We start from the raw sequence: 18462 nt of genomic DNA, 5'->3' as shown, positions 1-18462 counted from the left end.
TCTACTTCACCTCTGCTAAAAACAGTGAGCAATTGTGTGTGTGTGTTGTGTTTTCTTTCTTTTTTTTTGGAAGTATGAAGCAGAAAAACCAGAGTTATCATTTATATTTATGTTTTACTTTTCTATTAGTGATATATCTAGGATGTTTTCAGTTGTTATTCAACAGAATCCTGCCTTTATACCACATGCATATAACACTGATTTTCAGAAAGCATAACCATTAAATTGTTCAAGTTCATCTATTGTTATTTTTCTAGTGTATCTGTGTATATATGAAATGCGACCAATTAGCTGTTCTATATTGCAATCATTTCTTGAGAGGCTTATGAATAATCGATAAAAGCTAACAACTGAAAAGAAGAAGATTCTAGAACAATATCCATAATAGATATTTTATTTTATTATTTTATTTTCACACAACAGCTGGGAAATAGGAAGAAATGGTTTCAAAATCAGGCAGCATATATTTAATAAAAATACCTTCTTATTTTCTTCTTATTAAGTCAAAACTATGTATCTTTTCTTCTATGCTGTTTTAGCAGATTCAGTTCTATGTGCTTATGTGCATACATATGCAAACAATTGTATATTTCCAACCAATCATTTGTCCCAAAAATGTGTTTATTTTTAAACTTATTGTTCTGGGCCTAGCCATATAAATGTTCTGCTTGCCTTATTATCTATAATATTGGTAAACTAGCAAGGATTTGGTGTGTGCATAAATAGTATGGCATAAATAACTTTGTTCCTCCTGTTTGGAATATCTGTCAATTCTTTTTTTCTCTGTGAAGAGTAAAATGGTGATTTGTATATTGTAAACATAGATAAAATTGGTGAAAGAAGAGGTTGGAATGAAAAGTTCATAACATCATGGTGCCTTAAAAATACTGATTGCTTATTTTGGTGAACAGTTTCACTGCTATTTCATTTTTCATCTGTTGGGTAATGGTGATATAATTTTATGTTATTTATTATTATTATTATGGCCCCCATACTTAAGAAATTTGTACTTGGGCAAGTCTATACAAGGCTACTTCAAAAGCAGCTAAAGGTAAAGGTAAAGTTTCCCCCGCACATGTGTCATTTTTTTTTTAAAAAACCACATTTTTATAATTGGATTGGAATAGCTACTACTTAATAAAAATAATTTTTATTCTATGGCACACCAAATGTATGGAAAATGGGCTTAATTGTAAAAACAGTACAGACTTACAACTATCATCTCTTGTTTTACTGCCCTCATTGTCAGTGTTGCTGTTGCTGCTTTTAGTGTCTTGGTACGTCTGTATCTTTTCAGTACTATATTATTGGTAATTTTTATCTCATCTTCTCATTTCATACGAATTAATTCTTAATAGTTTTCTTAACTACTTTAAATTTTGTTTTCATCTTCAAAGCCAATTCATTTATGGTTTTATTTAATTGTTCACTTTATGAAAAGTCATGTGGTGAAGCTCAAGTACGCAAAAATAGAAGGAAAAAAAGGATAAAGAAATAAAAAGCTCCATATTTCTTTCAGTCAGCTATTGAATATGTCACATGGACATATATTTGCATGTGCTCAGTGGAATAAAGCTATGAAAGATTATCAAATGCCTTTTGAGCGTCTAAGAATATTAATGCCATTTGTTTCCCTGGATGTAGCTCATAGTATTCTAATACATCTATTATCACTCTTAAGTTATTTTTAATTTGTCTCTTTGGTAAAAAGCCATTTTGATCTGGGCGTATAAATTCAACTAAATATTTTTTCAATCCGCCATTATTAAAGTGAAAATTTTATAGTCCACATTGAGCAATGAGATCGGTCTATAGTTCTTAATCTGGGTCAAATCCGAATCTTTTTTTGGTATTAAAGTAATATTTGCTTCAATCCACATCATTGGCATTTTAGCTTCTAATAAAAGTCCCTTACAAACGTCTTTCAATGGTTCGCTTAATCTCTCTTGTAAGTTCTTATATAACTCCGCCGGAAGTCCATCTGGACCTGATGTTTTCCCATTTTTTGGTCTCTTTATAGCCTCTGTTATTTCCATCATTGTAACCCTTTCATCTAACATATTTTTAAATGTCTCTGAAATCTTTGGAAGATTACTTTCTTCCAAATATTTTACAGTTTCTCTCTTGAAGTCTCCTCCTTATCATACAGTTCCTTGTAGAATTCTTTATTATTATTTTTTTTCATTTTTATATTGCAAATAACCTTTCCCATCGAGTAAATTATGTATCTTTTTTTTCTTTCTGTTTTTTAAGTTTATAAGCTAACCATCTTCCCGGCTTGTTGGCATTTTCAAAAAAAATTGTTTCACTCTTTTTATCTGTTCTGCCACTTTTTCTGAGTAGATTTAATTTATGTTTTATTATGTCCATTTCTCTTTTTAAAGTCTTTTTTGGGGGATTTCTTTGCAGTTCTAATTCTAACTTTCCAAAATCTTCTTTTAATAATACATGTGAAACTCAAAAAATTAGAATATTGTGCAAAAGTTCATTTATTTCAGTAATGCAACTTAAAAGGGGAAACTAATATATGAGATAGACTCATTACATGCAAAGCAAGATAGTTCAAGCCGTACCATTTTTGCAGCTGGTCAGGTACAGCTCGATAGATGCAGGTCTGAGAAAGGTGGTCGTCCAACCCTTCCCTGAAATGATGGATCTTGCGAAACTCGCACATACTCCAGGGCAGACTGGCCAGCTTGTTTTATCTTGTGGATAATGGATGGGTCCTCAAATCTTTCAGCCCTCAGAGGAAGAGGTGGGGGTCCTCCAATCAGGGGCTTGCTCATTATATAAATTGTTTAACCATTAGGATGCTTCTCCCTCTAGGCTGGACGCAGTCACATCGACCATAGCACCTGGATCCGGGTAGAGATCGGCCTAGCGATTCAAATAAGAGCATACTTGGTTGAGGGGAAAAAATCAGTTTCTCTGGGTCCCCATTGAAGGTTGCTTTGAAAGTTGGGGCCATTACTTGTTGCTGAGGCCCCCACTGCGGCTGTTGCACCCCAGTTGCTGCTGGCCCCATCCTGGTTGTTGATTCAATGGCTGCTGGTGCCCCACTGTGACTGTTGCAATGGGGTTGCTGGTGACCCCATTGGTGCTGTTGTATGCCCAGGGGTTGCACGTTCTGTGGTTGAATTACCAGCAATATTGGTCTCTCAAGTGGCCAGAGGTCTCCTAAAGGTGGTTGTCTCAGGGGAGGCTGCTGATGCCTTCCCTGCTGATGGCCAGCGAGAAGTCGTGGTACATCTGCTTTAGGCCCCTCAATGGTTGTTGGATAGGTGGGGGTTGCTGTCATCTTCTCTGCTGTTGGCTGCTGATTTACTAGGAGTTGTGTTAGCCTCAATTGCTGTGAGGCCTCCCTCAATTGCAGACCCCTCAGTGGTTGCTTGATGCTCGGGGGCGGTGACCAGCCTCCATGGAGTTGTCGTCCTCCCACTAGCTGTTGCTCTCCTGGCTTCTGCATCACCCCCAAGCTGTTGCAAGGCCTCTATTAGCTGATTTAGGCCCAGAGGTTGTTGCCCTTCCATCTGTGGGGGTTGTCATATTCCCCACTACTGTGGGGGTCCTAGGCTTGGGTTCTCTTCCTCTGTGGGACTGAAGGCCCTAGCAGGAGACTCCAGGGATTGGAGGGCTGTTAGATCTGTGAAAGGGGGGCTGGGGGTCTCTCGGCAGGAACTGTTCTGCGCTCCTCACTTTTAGCTCTTCAAACCTTTCTGCTAAATAGTCTATTCATTGGCTATGGGCTGAAGACGATATTTCACTCACCCGAACATTCAGTCTCAGATTGCCTGGCAGCCCCCCACCGGTCTGGGGAATGCAATGCATGAGAGTCTCTTTGTTTTTGCTCCACCTCATCTGCCGTTGAAGCCCTTGGGGACGGCAAGGCCGCTTCGAGGCATCTGGAGTCTCCGTCTCCGCTGGGTTTAATCCATTCTAACAACCAGACCAATTCTCCTGGTTGTTTGGGTTTAGCTCCCAGCTGGAAGGATTGCTGAATCTATTTTCCTACCGCCTTCTTCACTGTCGCTTCCCCCCTGGGGTAGGTGCTACTGCCGGGGAGCTGGCTTCAGGCAATTTCTCCTCATCCATGATGGAATCTTCCCCCACTCTTCGTCAGCCTAACATACCTTATGGCTTTTATACAAGTCAGAAACTAAATGGTTAATTCAGCCAAAGAGAACATAGTCTTTAAACTCCTATAAATTCTCATGGCCGGTTTTAACATATTTCACGAGTTTTATAGCTATAATCATAATTCACTGTACACCAGCCTATTCTTTAGTAGGAATGGTAAGAAAGAAGTCTTAAGGGAGGTTCAGTCTGCTAGTCTTACTTAGAGAAAATACTGTTTCTTTTGTATTGTTGAAATAAATGTGCATACATATTGCAAGCTCATCTGTCCTGAATAATTACCTGCTTTTGCAATTTATGTTTTTGAATTGTTGAATAAAATTATCCAATGCTTTCTGTGATATCAACACAAAGAATTATTATTTAATGGGTGCCAATATTACGATTCATGGCCAGGTTTAATTTAATTGCTCTTTAAAAAGTTCTGCCTATTCACAGCTTTAGACAAAGGATGTCTCATTACTGATACCAACCCTGCTAACCACCTTGTCTTATAGCCTATTTGTAGAAATAAATCCAGCTGAAATAGAACTTTGTGTATAATTATAATTGCAATTAATTTGGGGTCAGTCATAATTTAATTGTAATTACATGCAAGTGTGCCACTCTTCCTTCAAGAAAGGTATCTTCTATATGTGCACTTATAGTAGCTCAAATGTGCCAGAAACTGACCAGTACTGTTAGCTAGGAATGCTACGTATCATACGAGTAGGGTCAAAACAATAACTTCTACTCAAAGAGTAAGGAGGGTGGAATTATTGTTTTAGTTGAAGGGAATGAAAGAAAAGCATTGAATGATTTTCTGAGAGAATGGGACAAAAGTGGAGGGGAAAAGTAGCCATTCAGAGATCAGGAAGTTCTTGACTTATTTCCATCACTAAGCAATGCAGTTGTAAAGTGTGACTGCATTGCTTAGTGATGGCAATCCCTGTAATTCGGGTTGCTGTCATTAACTGAATCTTATAATTATTACTTGAGGTGATGTCCTGCCAGGTTTCCACAACTAAGTCAGTAGGGAAGCTGGCAGGAAGTTGCAAGTATAGGAGAGTTGCAACTGTTAGGGAAGGGGATCCATGAGTATGCAAGGGAAGTGTTCCAAGTCTCAAAAGGTACAAGGGTTTGAGAGAGGAAAGGGTAAGTGTGTGCAGAGGTGTAAGGAAATGCACAAAGTGTGAGAGAGTCATAATGAGATTTAGGAAGGATGCACAAGAGTGCAGGGAAATACAGGCCTGGAGGAAGTGGCAGCTGGCGAAGACTGCTAAAGGCCCTCGACTTCTACTTCAGCCCCAGTGCTGTCACCAGCATTGAAATGTGCCACTGTTCAAGCCAGCAAAAAGGGCAGAGATGGGAAGAAGATAGGTTGGGGGGAGAATTGAAATGACTCTGCAGTCTGTGTGAGAGTAAACGGAGAGTTTAGAAAATGGTACAACATTAAGAGGAATTAGGATGTGGTCCAAGTAGATTTTAATTTAGAACACAATTAGATAATTGAACTAAATGGTCCTTAACCAAGATGCCCATACTACTGCTTCAGTAAATGACCGCAATCCCAACATTTCCAGATGCAGTCCTTAAGTGATCACTTGGATTGTTAACCATATGAGTGAAAGAACTGCCTGCTGAGTTCAGCTTCCCTACATACACAGAAGGGATCTGCTGTGATAGGTTGCAGGAAAGGAGCTCTGATATTTGGGAACTGAAGAATGTTTCTCCACTTGCTGAAAGAGTTTAACTCTCCTCTGTACACAAGAAGGAACTTCTCCAGTGGACAGAAAGTATAGAGCTTGGATCTTTGGGATTTAAGCTCTGTTTCTCCACTACATCAGAGGAGCTGATTCCTTTTTGTGTGCAGAAGATGACTGCTCTTTTGTTGCAGAGCATTTGGCAACCAGTTGTAAGTGCAATCAGGTTGTCAAGCACCCAGGTCATAATCATGTGAATATGAGAATATGAGAGGGACAGTGTAGTGTTTTACAACAGTCAGATGTGCTTTATGGGTTGTAGAGCACCCTTTCTATAGCTATTGTAACTTTGAACATAGTTCACTCATGGTAAGTTGGGGAATACCTATAATGTTTTATATATGCATTAAAAGTATTTACAGATAAATATATAATGCCACCCTGAAGATCCAAACTGTTCCGTGCATCAATATATTCTAGTTGGGGACATGACTTTATCTCTTGTTTTATATGCAAATTTTGCCATATTGTCAACTGAGAATCTGAATGATTTGAAACAATAGATTTTGATGCCATGAATATATATTTGAGAGAATATATGAACATAAGAAGCTGTCTTATATTGATTAAGGCAGTGTTTTTAAAGAAATAAATAGCGAAGAAATCGCAATCAATCCTACTACTTGGGCTCTATTTTCTGGAGTTGTCTAGAACCTACTCAAGATTTCTCCTGCATTTATATGTTCACATCAATGAACCATGGTATTCTTTTTTATTTAAGAATTTTAATTGTAATAATTACAAACCAATACAAACTAAAAAGAGAGGGAAGAGAAAAAAGAATAAAAAGTACAGTCAAAGAGAGGGAGGGAGAGGGGAGGGAAGGGAGCTCAATCTTTATCACAAGTATAAAGAAATATAAACTTCACCCCCTGTAAATTTTATCCCATGTCCCATTCTTTATTTATAGGAAAATCCATAAACTATCAACTTTTCAAACCTGATGTCAGCAAAAAAAAAGTTCAGAAAGAGTTGCTAAAATATTACAAAAAATGTTTTATTTTAATCTTGTTAAACCAATTTTATATTCCCTCCTTTAACTTCTAACAATCTTAATCTTTAATTCAATTAAACATTGTGATAGGATTTTATTTCTCTTCAATTCTTTATCCAACTGCAATTTTCTTCAAGGCTTTAAGAAGCCTCTGCAAAGATAGGATTTCTAGATAGTTAATATTGCAAACAACAGTATAAATTGTTGATTTCTTGAAATTTCTGCCATTGCTGGTTGCTGAGTTCAGGGATGGTATATGCTCAAATATCTAAAGAGTAATGAATCAAACCAGTATATGAAGTCTGACAGTCACCTACCATTTTCTAAGAATGCTTTAAAAGGCTGGAATTTGCTGAGCAATATAATAACTATTTATTTCAGTTAATGAATCTAAAAAAATTCTAAAACTATTACTGGAGATAGAAGAGAGCAGAGAAGCAAAGAAATGGATTACTAATATCCATTGTTCCAAACCACCTGAACATTTAGTTTGTTTGAGATATATTTAACTATCATAAGAATATTGTTTCTCTATGTGGCCTTTTTTCCTTGCAAACAAAACCAAAGTTTATTTGGATCAATTTCCTTTATTGTGATTTGTTTTAGTTGCTGTAGGATTTACATATGAGAATACTCATTAAAACTTTTGGGTTTTGTTTTTGTTTTTAATTTCATAGAGACGGAAGGTTTCAAGATTGACACTATGGGCACCTACCATGGAATGACTTTGAAGTCTGTAACGGTAAGTAACCATATTGGTTAAGTTTATTTGTTGCAATGCTGTGTGAAAAAAATATTCAAAATGTTTCTTACAGATTTTCAGTATCGCTTTCTACAGTGAGAAATGTCTGTGTTGCATGGCAACAAACATAAATTATCCTGAGACAGACTTGTATACAGCTAAGGGTATATGTTCCTTCTCCTTTGACATTCTTGAATTATGCAATTCATTGGGAAACCATTTTTTTCCTGGAAAAGTAGAATTTGTATGATATTTACAGTTGCAAGAAAAAGTATGTGAACCCTTTGGGATTACGTGGAGTTTTGCATGAATTGGCCATAAAATGCACTCTAAACGTCATGTAAGTCACAACAATAGAAAAACACAGTCTGCTTAAAATAATACTACACAAACGTTAGCTGTTGTCATGTTTTAATTGAACATAAGATGGAAACATTCACAGTGCAGGGTGGAAAAAATTATGTGAACCTTTGGACTTAATAACTGGTTGACCCTCCTTTGGCAGCAATAACCTCAACCAAATGTTTCCTGTAGTTGCAGATCAGACCTGCACAACGATCTGGAGTAATTTTGGACCACTCCTCTTCAGAAAACTGTTTCAGTGTAACAATATTCTTGGGATGTCTGGTGTGAATCACTCTCTTATGGTCATGCCACAGCATTTCAATCGGGCTTCGACTCAACCCTGACAAGACTGAGTGGCTGTATGTGCCGGCATCTCAGGATATTCAGAATATTCCATCTCTTTCTATGGGGGGGTGAGCTATTACCCCCCATAGATAGGGCTCGCAACTTGGGGGTCCTTCTAGATTCACGGCTCTCCTTAGAAGATCATATAGGAGCTGTGACTAGGGGGGCCTTCGCCCAGGTTCACCTGGTGCGCCAGTTGCGGCCCTATCTAGACCGGGAAGCCTTGCGTACAGTCACTCATGCGCTCGTGACCTCTTGTTTGGACTACTGCAATGCTCTGTACATGGGGCTGCCCTTGAGGACCACCCGGAGGCTTCAACTGGTGCAGAATGCAGCCGCGCGAGTTGTGTTGGGGGTCTCCCGATACTCCCATGTTACACCTCTGCTCCGCGAGCTGCATTGGCTGCCAGTTGCCCTCCGGGTGAGATTCAAGGTTATGACCTACAAAGCCCTACATGGCATGGGTCCGGATTACCTATGGCAGCACCTGCTGCCGGCATCAACTTCCCTCCGTCCAGTGCGCTCCCACAGAGTGAGCCGCCTCAGGGTGCCTCCGATCAGGGAATGTCGATTGGTGGCCCCCAGGGGAGGGCGTTCTCTGTGGGCGCGCCAGACCTGTGGAACCGCTTGCCGATTGAGCTCCGGATGGCTCCCGACCTTCGCTCCTTCCGGCGTGATTTAAAAACTTATTTATTTGAACAATCTGGCCTGGTCTGATGGGTTTGGGGTTGGATTTAGTTTTAACACACTTTTATTATTGTATTATATTGGGCATAATTATTTAATTCTTTTTAACTCTTTTTTAACTTTTGTGTTTACATTTTGATATTTATTGCCCTGTACACCGCCCTGAGTCCTTTGGGAGAAGGGCGGTATAAAAATTTAATAATAATAATAATAAATAGATACCACTACCCAGTCTAAAAATCTGTGCATTTATTTTTTGATTTACTTCCACTAATTTGAACATAAAATAATTCCTAGAATATGACTGTATCAAAACCAATTAGTGTTAACTTGCTTAACTTTCCCGTCTTGGAAAATAGACTTTTATGTCATTCCCAGTCTTCCTGTAGTTCAGATTGTAGACTTTTAAAAAAGCGACTAAAACTAAATAAATAACCAAAGTTTTGACCTAGCTTGTGTACTATGTGGAATACCAATCAAAATATTCTTAGATATCACAAATAAAATATTTTGTTGGGAACATTAATTATTTTTCATATGCTAGTGATGACCATAGGCTGGATACATGAGTGGTTCGATTGCTTAGATTCTGTTAATGAAAAACAACAAAAAATGCAGGATTATACAGTATATGATCGTTCTGTTTTCTCAAACTTGACCCATCTATATCTACAGATTACAATTGGTATGCAGGCTGAAGGAAATATGAATTGTAATTTATGTAACATTAAATTGGCAGTGGTTACTATAACTCATATTCATAATTCTTTTAAGATTTAGGAACTCTCTGTGAATTAGCTAAATGAATGTCATTTCATAATTGCAAATCACTCTTCCTGAATTTATGATTTACTTTTATGTGCTTATTATATGTAATAAGTACAGAAAATGATTATGTTTAGCTTCAGTTTTGCAAATAAGTCTTGAAAATCTTATTCTGTAGAATGTAAGGATTTGAAGGGCTCTTGGGCCAGTCACCTGCCCAGGGCCAAAATTCATATTACTATATTATCCATGTCAGATCACATCCAGTACCTGTTTAAATATCTCCAGATTTGAAGAATCTGTTACCTGAAGAAATCTGTTCCATAGTTGAATAGTTCTTACAGTTAGATTTTTTTTCTTGATATCCAGCCAAAATTTTCATCCTTGTAATTTAAATCCATTGATCTTGTCATGGATTCTAGAACAACCTAGAACAAATTTGTCTCCTTTTCTACATGGCAGCCCTTTAGGTATTTGAAAAAAACTATTGTATCTCTCCACAAATTTCTATCCTCCAGGCTAAATATGCACAGCACCTCTAATATTCTCTCATGTTTTCCTTTGCGGTCAATTGATTATTTTTCTGGATACACATTTTTAATATCTTTTGAAACATACAGCATCCAGAAATGGACAGGTATTCCAGGTGTGAATACTGACATCTCTTCATCTTGACATTATACTTCTGTTGATGAAGTTTAGGATTGCATTTGCTTTTTTCACAGTTTTGTCACACTGCTGGCTTATGTTCAGTTTGTGATTCATCAGAAAATCCAGTCTTTTTTATTTGTTCCCTGCCTCTTTTATCCTACACTCTGCATTTTTATCCATGTTGAAATTAGTTTTCCTAGTTTTTGCTCAGTGTCCTGCTTTTCAAAATCCTTTTGTTGTTTGCTATCCTTATATTTTTACAGATCATTCACATATTTGATAATCATTTTCTAATCAGTGTCATTTATAAATAATTTGAACATGATTTGCTATTTATTTATCACTTCCTTCCCATTTGTCACCAAGCCATTGATGTACACTCATTGAATTCAGCTGTTCCACTGACTCTGTATTCATCAAATGGTAACATAATCGAGCCCATATTTTTCCATCTTGTCTACTAAGATCTACAGAAGACTTTGTCAGATGCTGTTCAGACATTCTTGAAGTAAACTAAATTGGTTTGTTATGTCAAAAAGGAGATTAAGCTTGTTTGCCTTGACTTGTTTTTGATAAATTCAAGTTGCATTCTGCCAAGCACTCTATTGTTTTTAAAATGTTGCATACCAATTCTATTAGAATTGGTAATCTAATATAGCATTTTGCCCAGTAACGATACCAAATTGCAGTTACTGTTTTTCTCCTTTTTGAAAATAAAAACATTTGCTTCTCTAATTGTATGGAAGTAAGTTTGTCTTTGATGATTTCTCAGAGTCCAGAGAAAGGGGCTTCACAATGTCCACAACATCCTTCAAGACTTTCAGATGTAACTGATTTGACCCTGGCAACTTTTAAGATCTTTAGGGGGGTTGCAATATCTCTTGGTTAATCTTGTGTTACCACTATTTCCTTTTTCCTCATTGTTGGTTGGTCCAGTGGAATATAGTTCCCCTTTGTGGATAAAAGGTATTTGGTGGCCTGCTTCCTTAGCAACTTCATTCATTTACCATTTCTTACACGTTATTCGTTATTACTATACCTCTTAGTTCAGCTGAAAGCTTCCTGGTCATCCATAGACATTTCCTAAGTGTACCCAGCATTTTTTCTTATCACTGGAGTGGTGTTTGATTACATTTTCTTTTCTTTTTTTAATTTTATTTTATTGAAATACAAATAATACAAACATAACACATATAAATCTAAATAAAAAACAATATAAAAATACCAATGCTACAGTGCACTCAACCCCCTAGAGACCATTTTTATTATCTATATTCTCATATAACAACTAACAATATACAATATATTTCTATTGTGCCCTTATCCCCTCCAAAACAGCATATATTTTTGAGCTGGTTTATTCCCTTTGCCTTCCACCAAGACAGTTTTTATAAAATCATCCCATATTTCATTATAATTATTTACTTTAATCATCCCTTTTTAAATATAATTTCTGTTGTTAATTTATCATTTATTGCCATATTTCATTATACCATTCATTTCTTTGAATAAACCAATTCTGTCTCCAATATTTAATCATCACTAATCTAGCTGCCATTATCAAATTTACAATCAATTCCATTTTTGTTTCATTTATATCTTGTTTTTCCACCAGTAACAGGTGACATATCTAAATTTACCTTCAAAAGTTCTCTTAATTTCCCTAAACACCATGTCCCATATCTTTTCTATCACAATCCCACCACATATGTTTATATGTTCCAATCTCTTCCTCTTGCCTCCAGCAAATATTTGTATATTTAACATCTATTTGATTTAATTTATATGGTGTTAGGTACCACCTCAATATCACTTTATATCGATTTTCCTTAACTCTGACATATTCTTATATACCGGTACTCTTCTGTTCCAAATATTTTTCCAGTCTTTATTGTTTATTTCTCCTAAATCTGTTTCCCAAATTAATTTTAAACATTTTGCCTGATATTCCAGTTCAGTTAATATTCTGTATATTTTCCCAATTCTTCCTTTATTTATATATTCTTCATTTTCCTCACTTTCTTTTATAATCATTTCAGATTTTGTTAACTGTCTTATCTTTCACCTCGAATTTTTCTTCTATTTTTATCCATTTCTCTAATTGTATTAAATTTAACCAATTTAATTTAGTGTCTGATAAAACATTCTTTAATTGTATTATATTCTTTATCTTGTTCTTCCAGTCTTCCCATTTACATATCTGATTTTTTTTAAAATTTACTAACCCAATCTTTCAATTCAGTGTTAGGGAATTTCTCCATTTCTACCACTGGTGTTATAGGAGAAATTCCTGGCATTAACCAATATCGCCATTTATTCCATAATTCTAACATTTTTTAAAAAAAGGGATTTTGAATTCTCTTAACAATTTTGTAATATCCTTTTTAAACCAATATTTTTCTATAGGATTGCCTATTTCCCTTAATTCCTTCAATTCTATATCGCTCCATAATAAATCTCTATTCACTGCTATAATATCTGGGACCAACCTTAATTGATTAGCCACCCAATAATTTTTAACCTTTGGAAGACCCAGCCCACCCTTTTTTATAGTGGTGAATACCATAATGCTTTACTTATTCTTGCTCTCTTACTTCCATTACAATACACCTCCAGGAATCTCTGTATTTCCTTTAATTCTTGATGCAAAAATGTTATTGGGATCATCCAAAACAAAAAAATAATTTTTGGTAAAATTTTCATTTTTATTGCTGCAATTCTTCCAAACAATGATAATTTTACTTTTCCATATTTATCCATTTTATCTTTTCTATCTTTCTTTAACTTCTCATAATTTATCTTCTTTAATTCTTGAATATTTGGGGGGATGTCAGTACCTAAATATTTGATACTATCTACTATTTTTAGTTTATATTTTTCTTTCAGTACATCCATTTCTTCTTTACTATGGTTATATAACATCATTTCTGATTTTCCCCAGTTTATTTGCAATCCACTATGTTTCCCAAATTCATTCCAATGTGAATATACCCTCTCTATAGTAGCTATGGGATTTTGAAATGTTAGTAATGTATCATCTGCAAATAAATTTATTTTAGTTTTCTTATATACACCAATTCCTTCAATTAATGAATCTTTCCTGATTGCATTTGCCAAAACATCCATCAATAATACAAATAGAACTGGGGATAAGGGGCAACCCGGATTAAGGTTGTCTCTGTAACACCATCATTTATGACTATTCTCGCCTTATTCTCTGAGTATTGTTGATTTATCACCTTTCTAAAAATATTTTTTCCAAAGCATAATTTCTCTATTAATATTTTCATTGTACGCCATTCCACACAATCAAAGACTTTATAAACGTCTGATGCTAATAAACCAGCCTTTAATTTTTGATTCTTTATGTAATAGCCTAAATTTAATACCCTTCTTACAACATCTGACATTTGTCGGCCTCTTTTAAATCCACACTGATCATTTTTAATATAATTCTCTATAAATGTATTCAATCTATTTGTCAATATTGCTGTAAAAATCTTAGCATCCTGATTAATAAGGGATATTGGTCTATATGATCCTGGATTTGTAAGATCTTTATTAGGTTTCACTATCAATACTATCAGAGATTGCTTCCAGGAACTTGGAATAATTTCCCCTTCCATTATTTTATTAAACATTAACCTCATCTTCGCCACCAATAATACTTTAAAATTTTTATAATATTCTGTGCCTAGTCCACCTAACCCTGGTGCTTTACCTATTTTCAATTTATTAATAATTTCCAGTATCTCTTCCTCTTTCATTTGTGATTCCATTATTTCTTTATCATATTCTTGAATTTTACAGTTTAAATTCTTTTCTATATATGCCTGACTTTCATTCACATTTATTTCCTTTCCCTTATATAACTTTTCAAAAAACTTCTGAAATATCAACATTTGTTCTCTCATCGTGTTACGTCTTTCTCCCTTTTCGTTCTTCATTACTCCAATCAGGATTTTTGCCTTTTTAATTTGCGTAGCTCTAGCCAACATTCTAGAATTTTTATACTATTTACATAAAATTCCCTATTTAAATAAGTTAGATTTCTTTGAACCTGTTCTAACTCAATATTTTGCAGCTCTTTTCTTTTAGCTGATAATTCTAACATAATCCAATTCTCTCTACTTTCTATATATTTACTCTCTAGTTCTTTAATTTCCTCCTCCAACCTTTTTATGTTTATCTTTTTGTTTTTTATATTATAAGAATATTTTATCCCTAAACCTCTTACCACTGCTTTCATTGCATCCCATATTCCATTTTCTCTAAAATCTCTTTATTTTTAAAAATCTTTGAATCCATTCTCCATCTACTTGCCTGTTTATAATCACAATCTATTTCCATTTCCATAGTTACATTGCATGATCTGATATTTTAATTATTTTTATCTCTGCTTTCATTATTTTAGATAATATTTCCGATGTTACAAATATATAATCTATTGTAAAAGTTTTGTCTACTAGAAAAATACATATAACTCTTTTGATTGCCATGTAATTCTCTCCAGACATCTTTTAATCCATTTCTATTAATATTTTTTTTTCAAATCTGTATATTATACTTTTCCCTATACTTTTAAATCTGTATATTATACTTTTGATGGGTTAGATTTATCAATTCCTGTATCCATAACCATATTGTAATCACCTGCCATTATCACATGCCCTTTTTTATTTCTTCTATTTCTTTATATACCCTGTTATAAAACTCTCTTTGATTTGTATTAGGTGCATACAAATTTGCTAAAGTGACCTCTTGTCCATAAATCAAGCCTTGAATTATAAGAAATATTCCCATACCATCCCTTTTTATGACTTTTATCTTAAATTCACATCTTTTATCTACCATGATTGCTACCCCTCTTGCTTTTAATGTACCAAATGCGTTTTCATATACATCAGCCCAATATAACCTAAGTTCATTCACCCCTTCTTTCTTTTTATGTATTTCTTGTAAAAAATACAATTATCTGTTTTCTCTTTGTTAATTAATTTTTCAATTCTTGCTCATTTATATTTCCCCCCCCCCAAGCCATGTACATTCCATTCAGCTACCTTCAACGATTTCCTCATCTATTCCTTATATTACATATTCCCTTTGGTCTCCATATGTGCTCTAACATAAATCTTAAATTACTAAACTAAAGTTACAAAGTAAGCATATTGTTCCAAAACATAAATAACTTCTTATCCACCCATATACATATATATATTGTCCCCCTTCCCTTCTTCAGGAGATCTTCATCCTTTCCACCGCTTCGGGCCTCGGGGGTGGGAAGAGGAGCCATCCGTTCATGGATTTTGGTTGCTCACTCCACCTCCCTTAACCATCTTTACCCTTAATTTCTACACACAAACAAATATTGTAAAATTACAAATACTTATATACTATCTCTACAACGAACTTGTAACTCCTCTGGCTTCATTCAGCTTCCCTTTCTCCTGTAGATCTTCTTTATTAATGATTCCATGCTCCCTTAATTTCTCTATCACCTCCTTCTTTGTTTCAACTCTGTAAAACGTTCCACCGTAAGAAAATGTAAAAAAAAACACGGATATCCCCAGCTGTTGTTAATGTTATTTTTCTTCAATATTTAAATATTAAATATTTAATAATATTTTCTTCAATATTTAACAAAGTTGATGCATCTCTTTCCTCCATTGTAAAGTCTCATTGCATAAATCTGGAAAAACGTGTATCTGATGACCCCCAAACATTATAGATGACATGTTTTGCAATTTGTATATCAATTGCTCTTTTTTTGCATATGACCAGAGTCCCACCACAGCAATTTTCTTCCCAACCTTTTTGGGCCGACTCTATGTATTGCATCAATATCATATCTTGTAAAGGGGACATCTGGGAGGATCGAGGTAGCCCAATCCAGTACTGATTGAATCAATTTTGCGTCATTTTCTTCACTTTTCTCCGGATATACACGTATATGTAAATTTGATCGGCACTGACGATCACATATCTCAATCAAATCCTTTTTCACCTGATGCATCATAGTTGTCTCAGTTTTTAACACCTGATCATGTTCTCACATGTTTTCACTTCTGTAATATTTCGTGTCATATCCTGACTTTGTTTCGCCTGATCCATATTATCCATCTTTTTTTTTATTTGCTTCAAATCCTCCTTTATATTTGTCTTCATTTCTTTTATATTTATCTTCATTTTTCTTAACTCAAGTTTATCTGGTTGAGTCAGTGACTTCTCAGGCGATTTTTCTCTCACATCCATTTCTATGGCTTTTTCCACTCTAATCAGACGTAAATCTGAAGATTTAAATCCTGCTTTGGGTCTTTGCCAAACACTTTCTGCACTTTGGCTGCATTTTGACATCCAATCACCAAAAAGAGCTCTTAACCTTCTAAGAATTTTTACACAGTCTATAATCCATACAGTCACTTCCTCCCTTTGTCTTGTCCTTATCAACTTATCTCCGTGAAACATGATGGAAATAAAAAAATCCAAAGGCAGCAACTATCTTTATTACACATGCCTCACCAAGGCTGTGTCTTAAAGGTGTTTAATATTTTCACTTTCTCCAGATCTCAACACTTCGACTGGGAGGAGGGAGTAATGGGCTGGGCCTTCACACTGTAAAATTATAAATCAGCTATTATCTTTTCAGCTATATTCCTTTAAACTCTCTCCAAATTCTTTCTCCTATCAGTCTTCAATCATAGGGCCCCTCCTCTCCCCAGCAGCCTTCAAAAGCCTCTTAAACCTCTTAGTCAAACATCCAAATTCAAAGCTTCTCTGGGAGAATGTCCAAAACTGAATCAAATACAATCCAAACTTCAGGACGAAAGCAAGGGAAGTAACTCACTTTCATAATCTCTAAAATTTTCATAATCCTTAATTGGGTCCTATATTTCTTTTTTTTATTGAAAAGTTTTACAATACATTTTTGAATACAACCCCCCCCGCCCTCCCCTCTCCCCAACCCTCCCCTCCCCCATCTCCGACTTCCCAGAGCTAAATACAGGGTATAAAAATACAAACAAACAATCTAAAATATGCAAACAACAATAAAATATTAAATTATATCGCACTTTAACTCTCAATAAAATAACTACAAGCTAGTTATACATCATATATATCCACTACTTATTCAAATGCCAAGTGAAACTTTTTAGTCCCATATTTATTCTGAATATAATCAATCCATCTCCTCCACTCCACAATGTATCTCTGTTGCGATTGGTCTTTCAAATATGCTGAGATCTTTGCCATTTCCGCCAAGTTAGAAACTTTTAAAGTCCATTCTTCTATAGTCAGCAGTTCTTCCTTCTTCCAATATTGCGCTACTAAAAGTCTCGCTGCCGTAATTAAATTCACCATCAACGGTGGTATCTGTGATAATACCCAATAAAAACAGTTGCGGAGAAAACTTTATCCTTTTCTTGAATATTTTTTGCATGTTCCACCAAATTTTAATCCAAAAGGCTTTAAGGTCCTATATTTCTTAATCAATTCTCTGCAGTGGTCTGGAGGAGGCAGAAATTCAGCGTCTGTCCATTCAAGCTAGCTCCACCCCCGTGTGATTATATTTTTGATATCTTGTTTTTAAGATGTTCCCATCCTGCCTTCAAGTTGATCAAAGGATATTTGTCAATGGGTTAATACTTTTCTAAGCTTGTTGGAATTGACTTTCTTAAAGTCTAGCATGTATATTTACTATTTTTAGATGGATGTCGCACAATGAGCCATATATTTAACTAAATTTGGGTTTTTAGTCTTTCCCAAAGACCTAAGATAGGGAGATGTTGTTTGATGGTGTTAAAAGTATTGCTTCAAAAGTACTTGTTCCAAGAAAAGTATTATTATTTATTTATAATATTAGCATACAGTATGTAAAAAATGGTTTTAGGAAATTTTGATGTAACCAGATGCACAAATCAACATCCTGATATTGTTTACAAAGGTCAACTCAAAGAAGCATTTCGTTAGCTTGTCTGGAAATGCACTAAAAATAAGAAACAGTCTGACCTTTTTACAATGGTACACGTATGCATTGTTGTACTTTTCAAAAAGTTTAA

General features: G+C 35.2%; 1 protein-coding gene across 1 annotated transcript in view; it reads left to right on the top strand.

Annotated features, from left to right (window-relative positions):
- Positions 1 to 18462, top strand: part of CDC73 (cell division cycle 73) — a 146313-nt gene that overhangs the window by 53121 nt on the left and 74730 nt on the right. The window contains exon 10 of the mRNA XM_083358897.1: positions 7548 to 7612. Within this exon, the coding sequence (XP_083215023.1) occupies positions 7548 to 7612 (65 nt within the window). The remainder of the gene's footprint in view (positions 1 to 7547; positions 7613 to 18462) is intronic.

This window comes from Vipera ursinii, assembly GCF_947247035.1.
Source record: "Vipera ursinii genome assembly, chromosome: 3".
NCBI lineage: Eukaryota > Metazoa > Chordata > Lepidosauria > Squamata > Viperidae > Vipera > Vipera ursinii.
The sequence above is the reverse complement of the archived record's forward strand: the minus strand, read 5'-3'. Positions and strand labels throughout refer to the sequence as shown.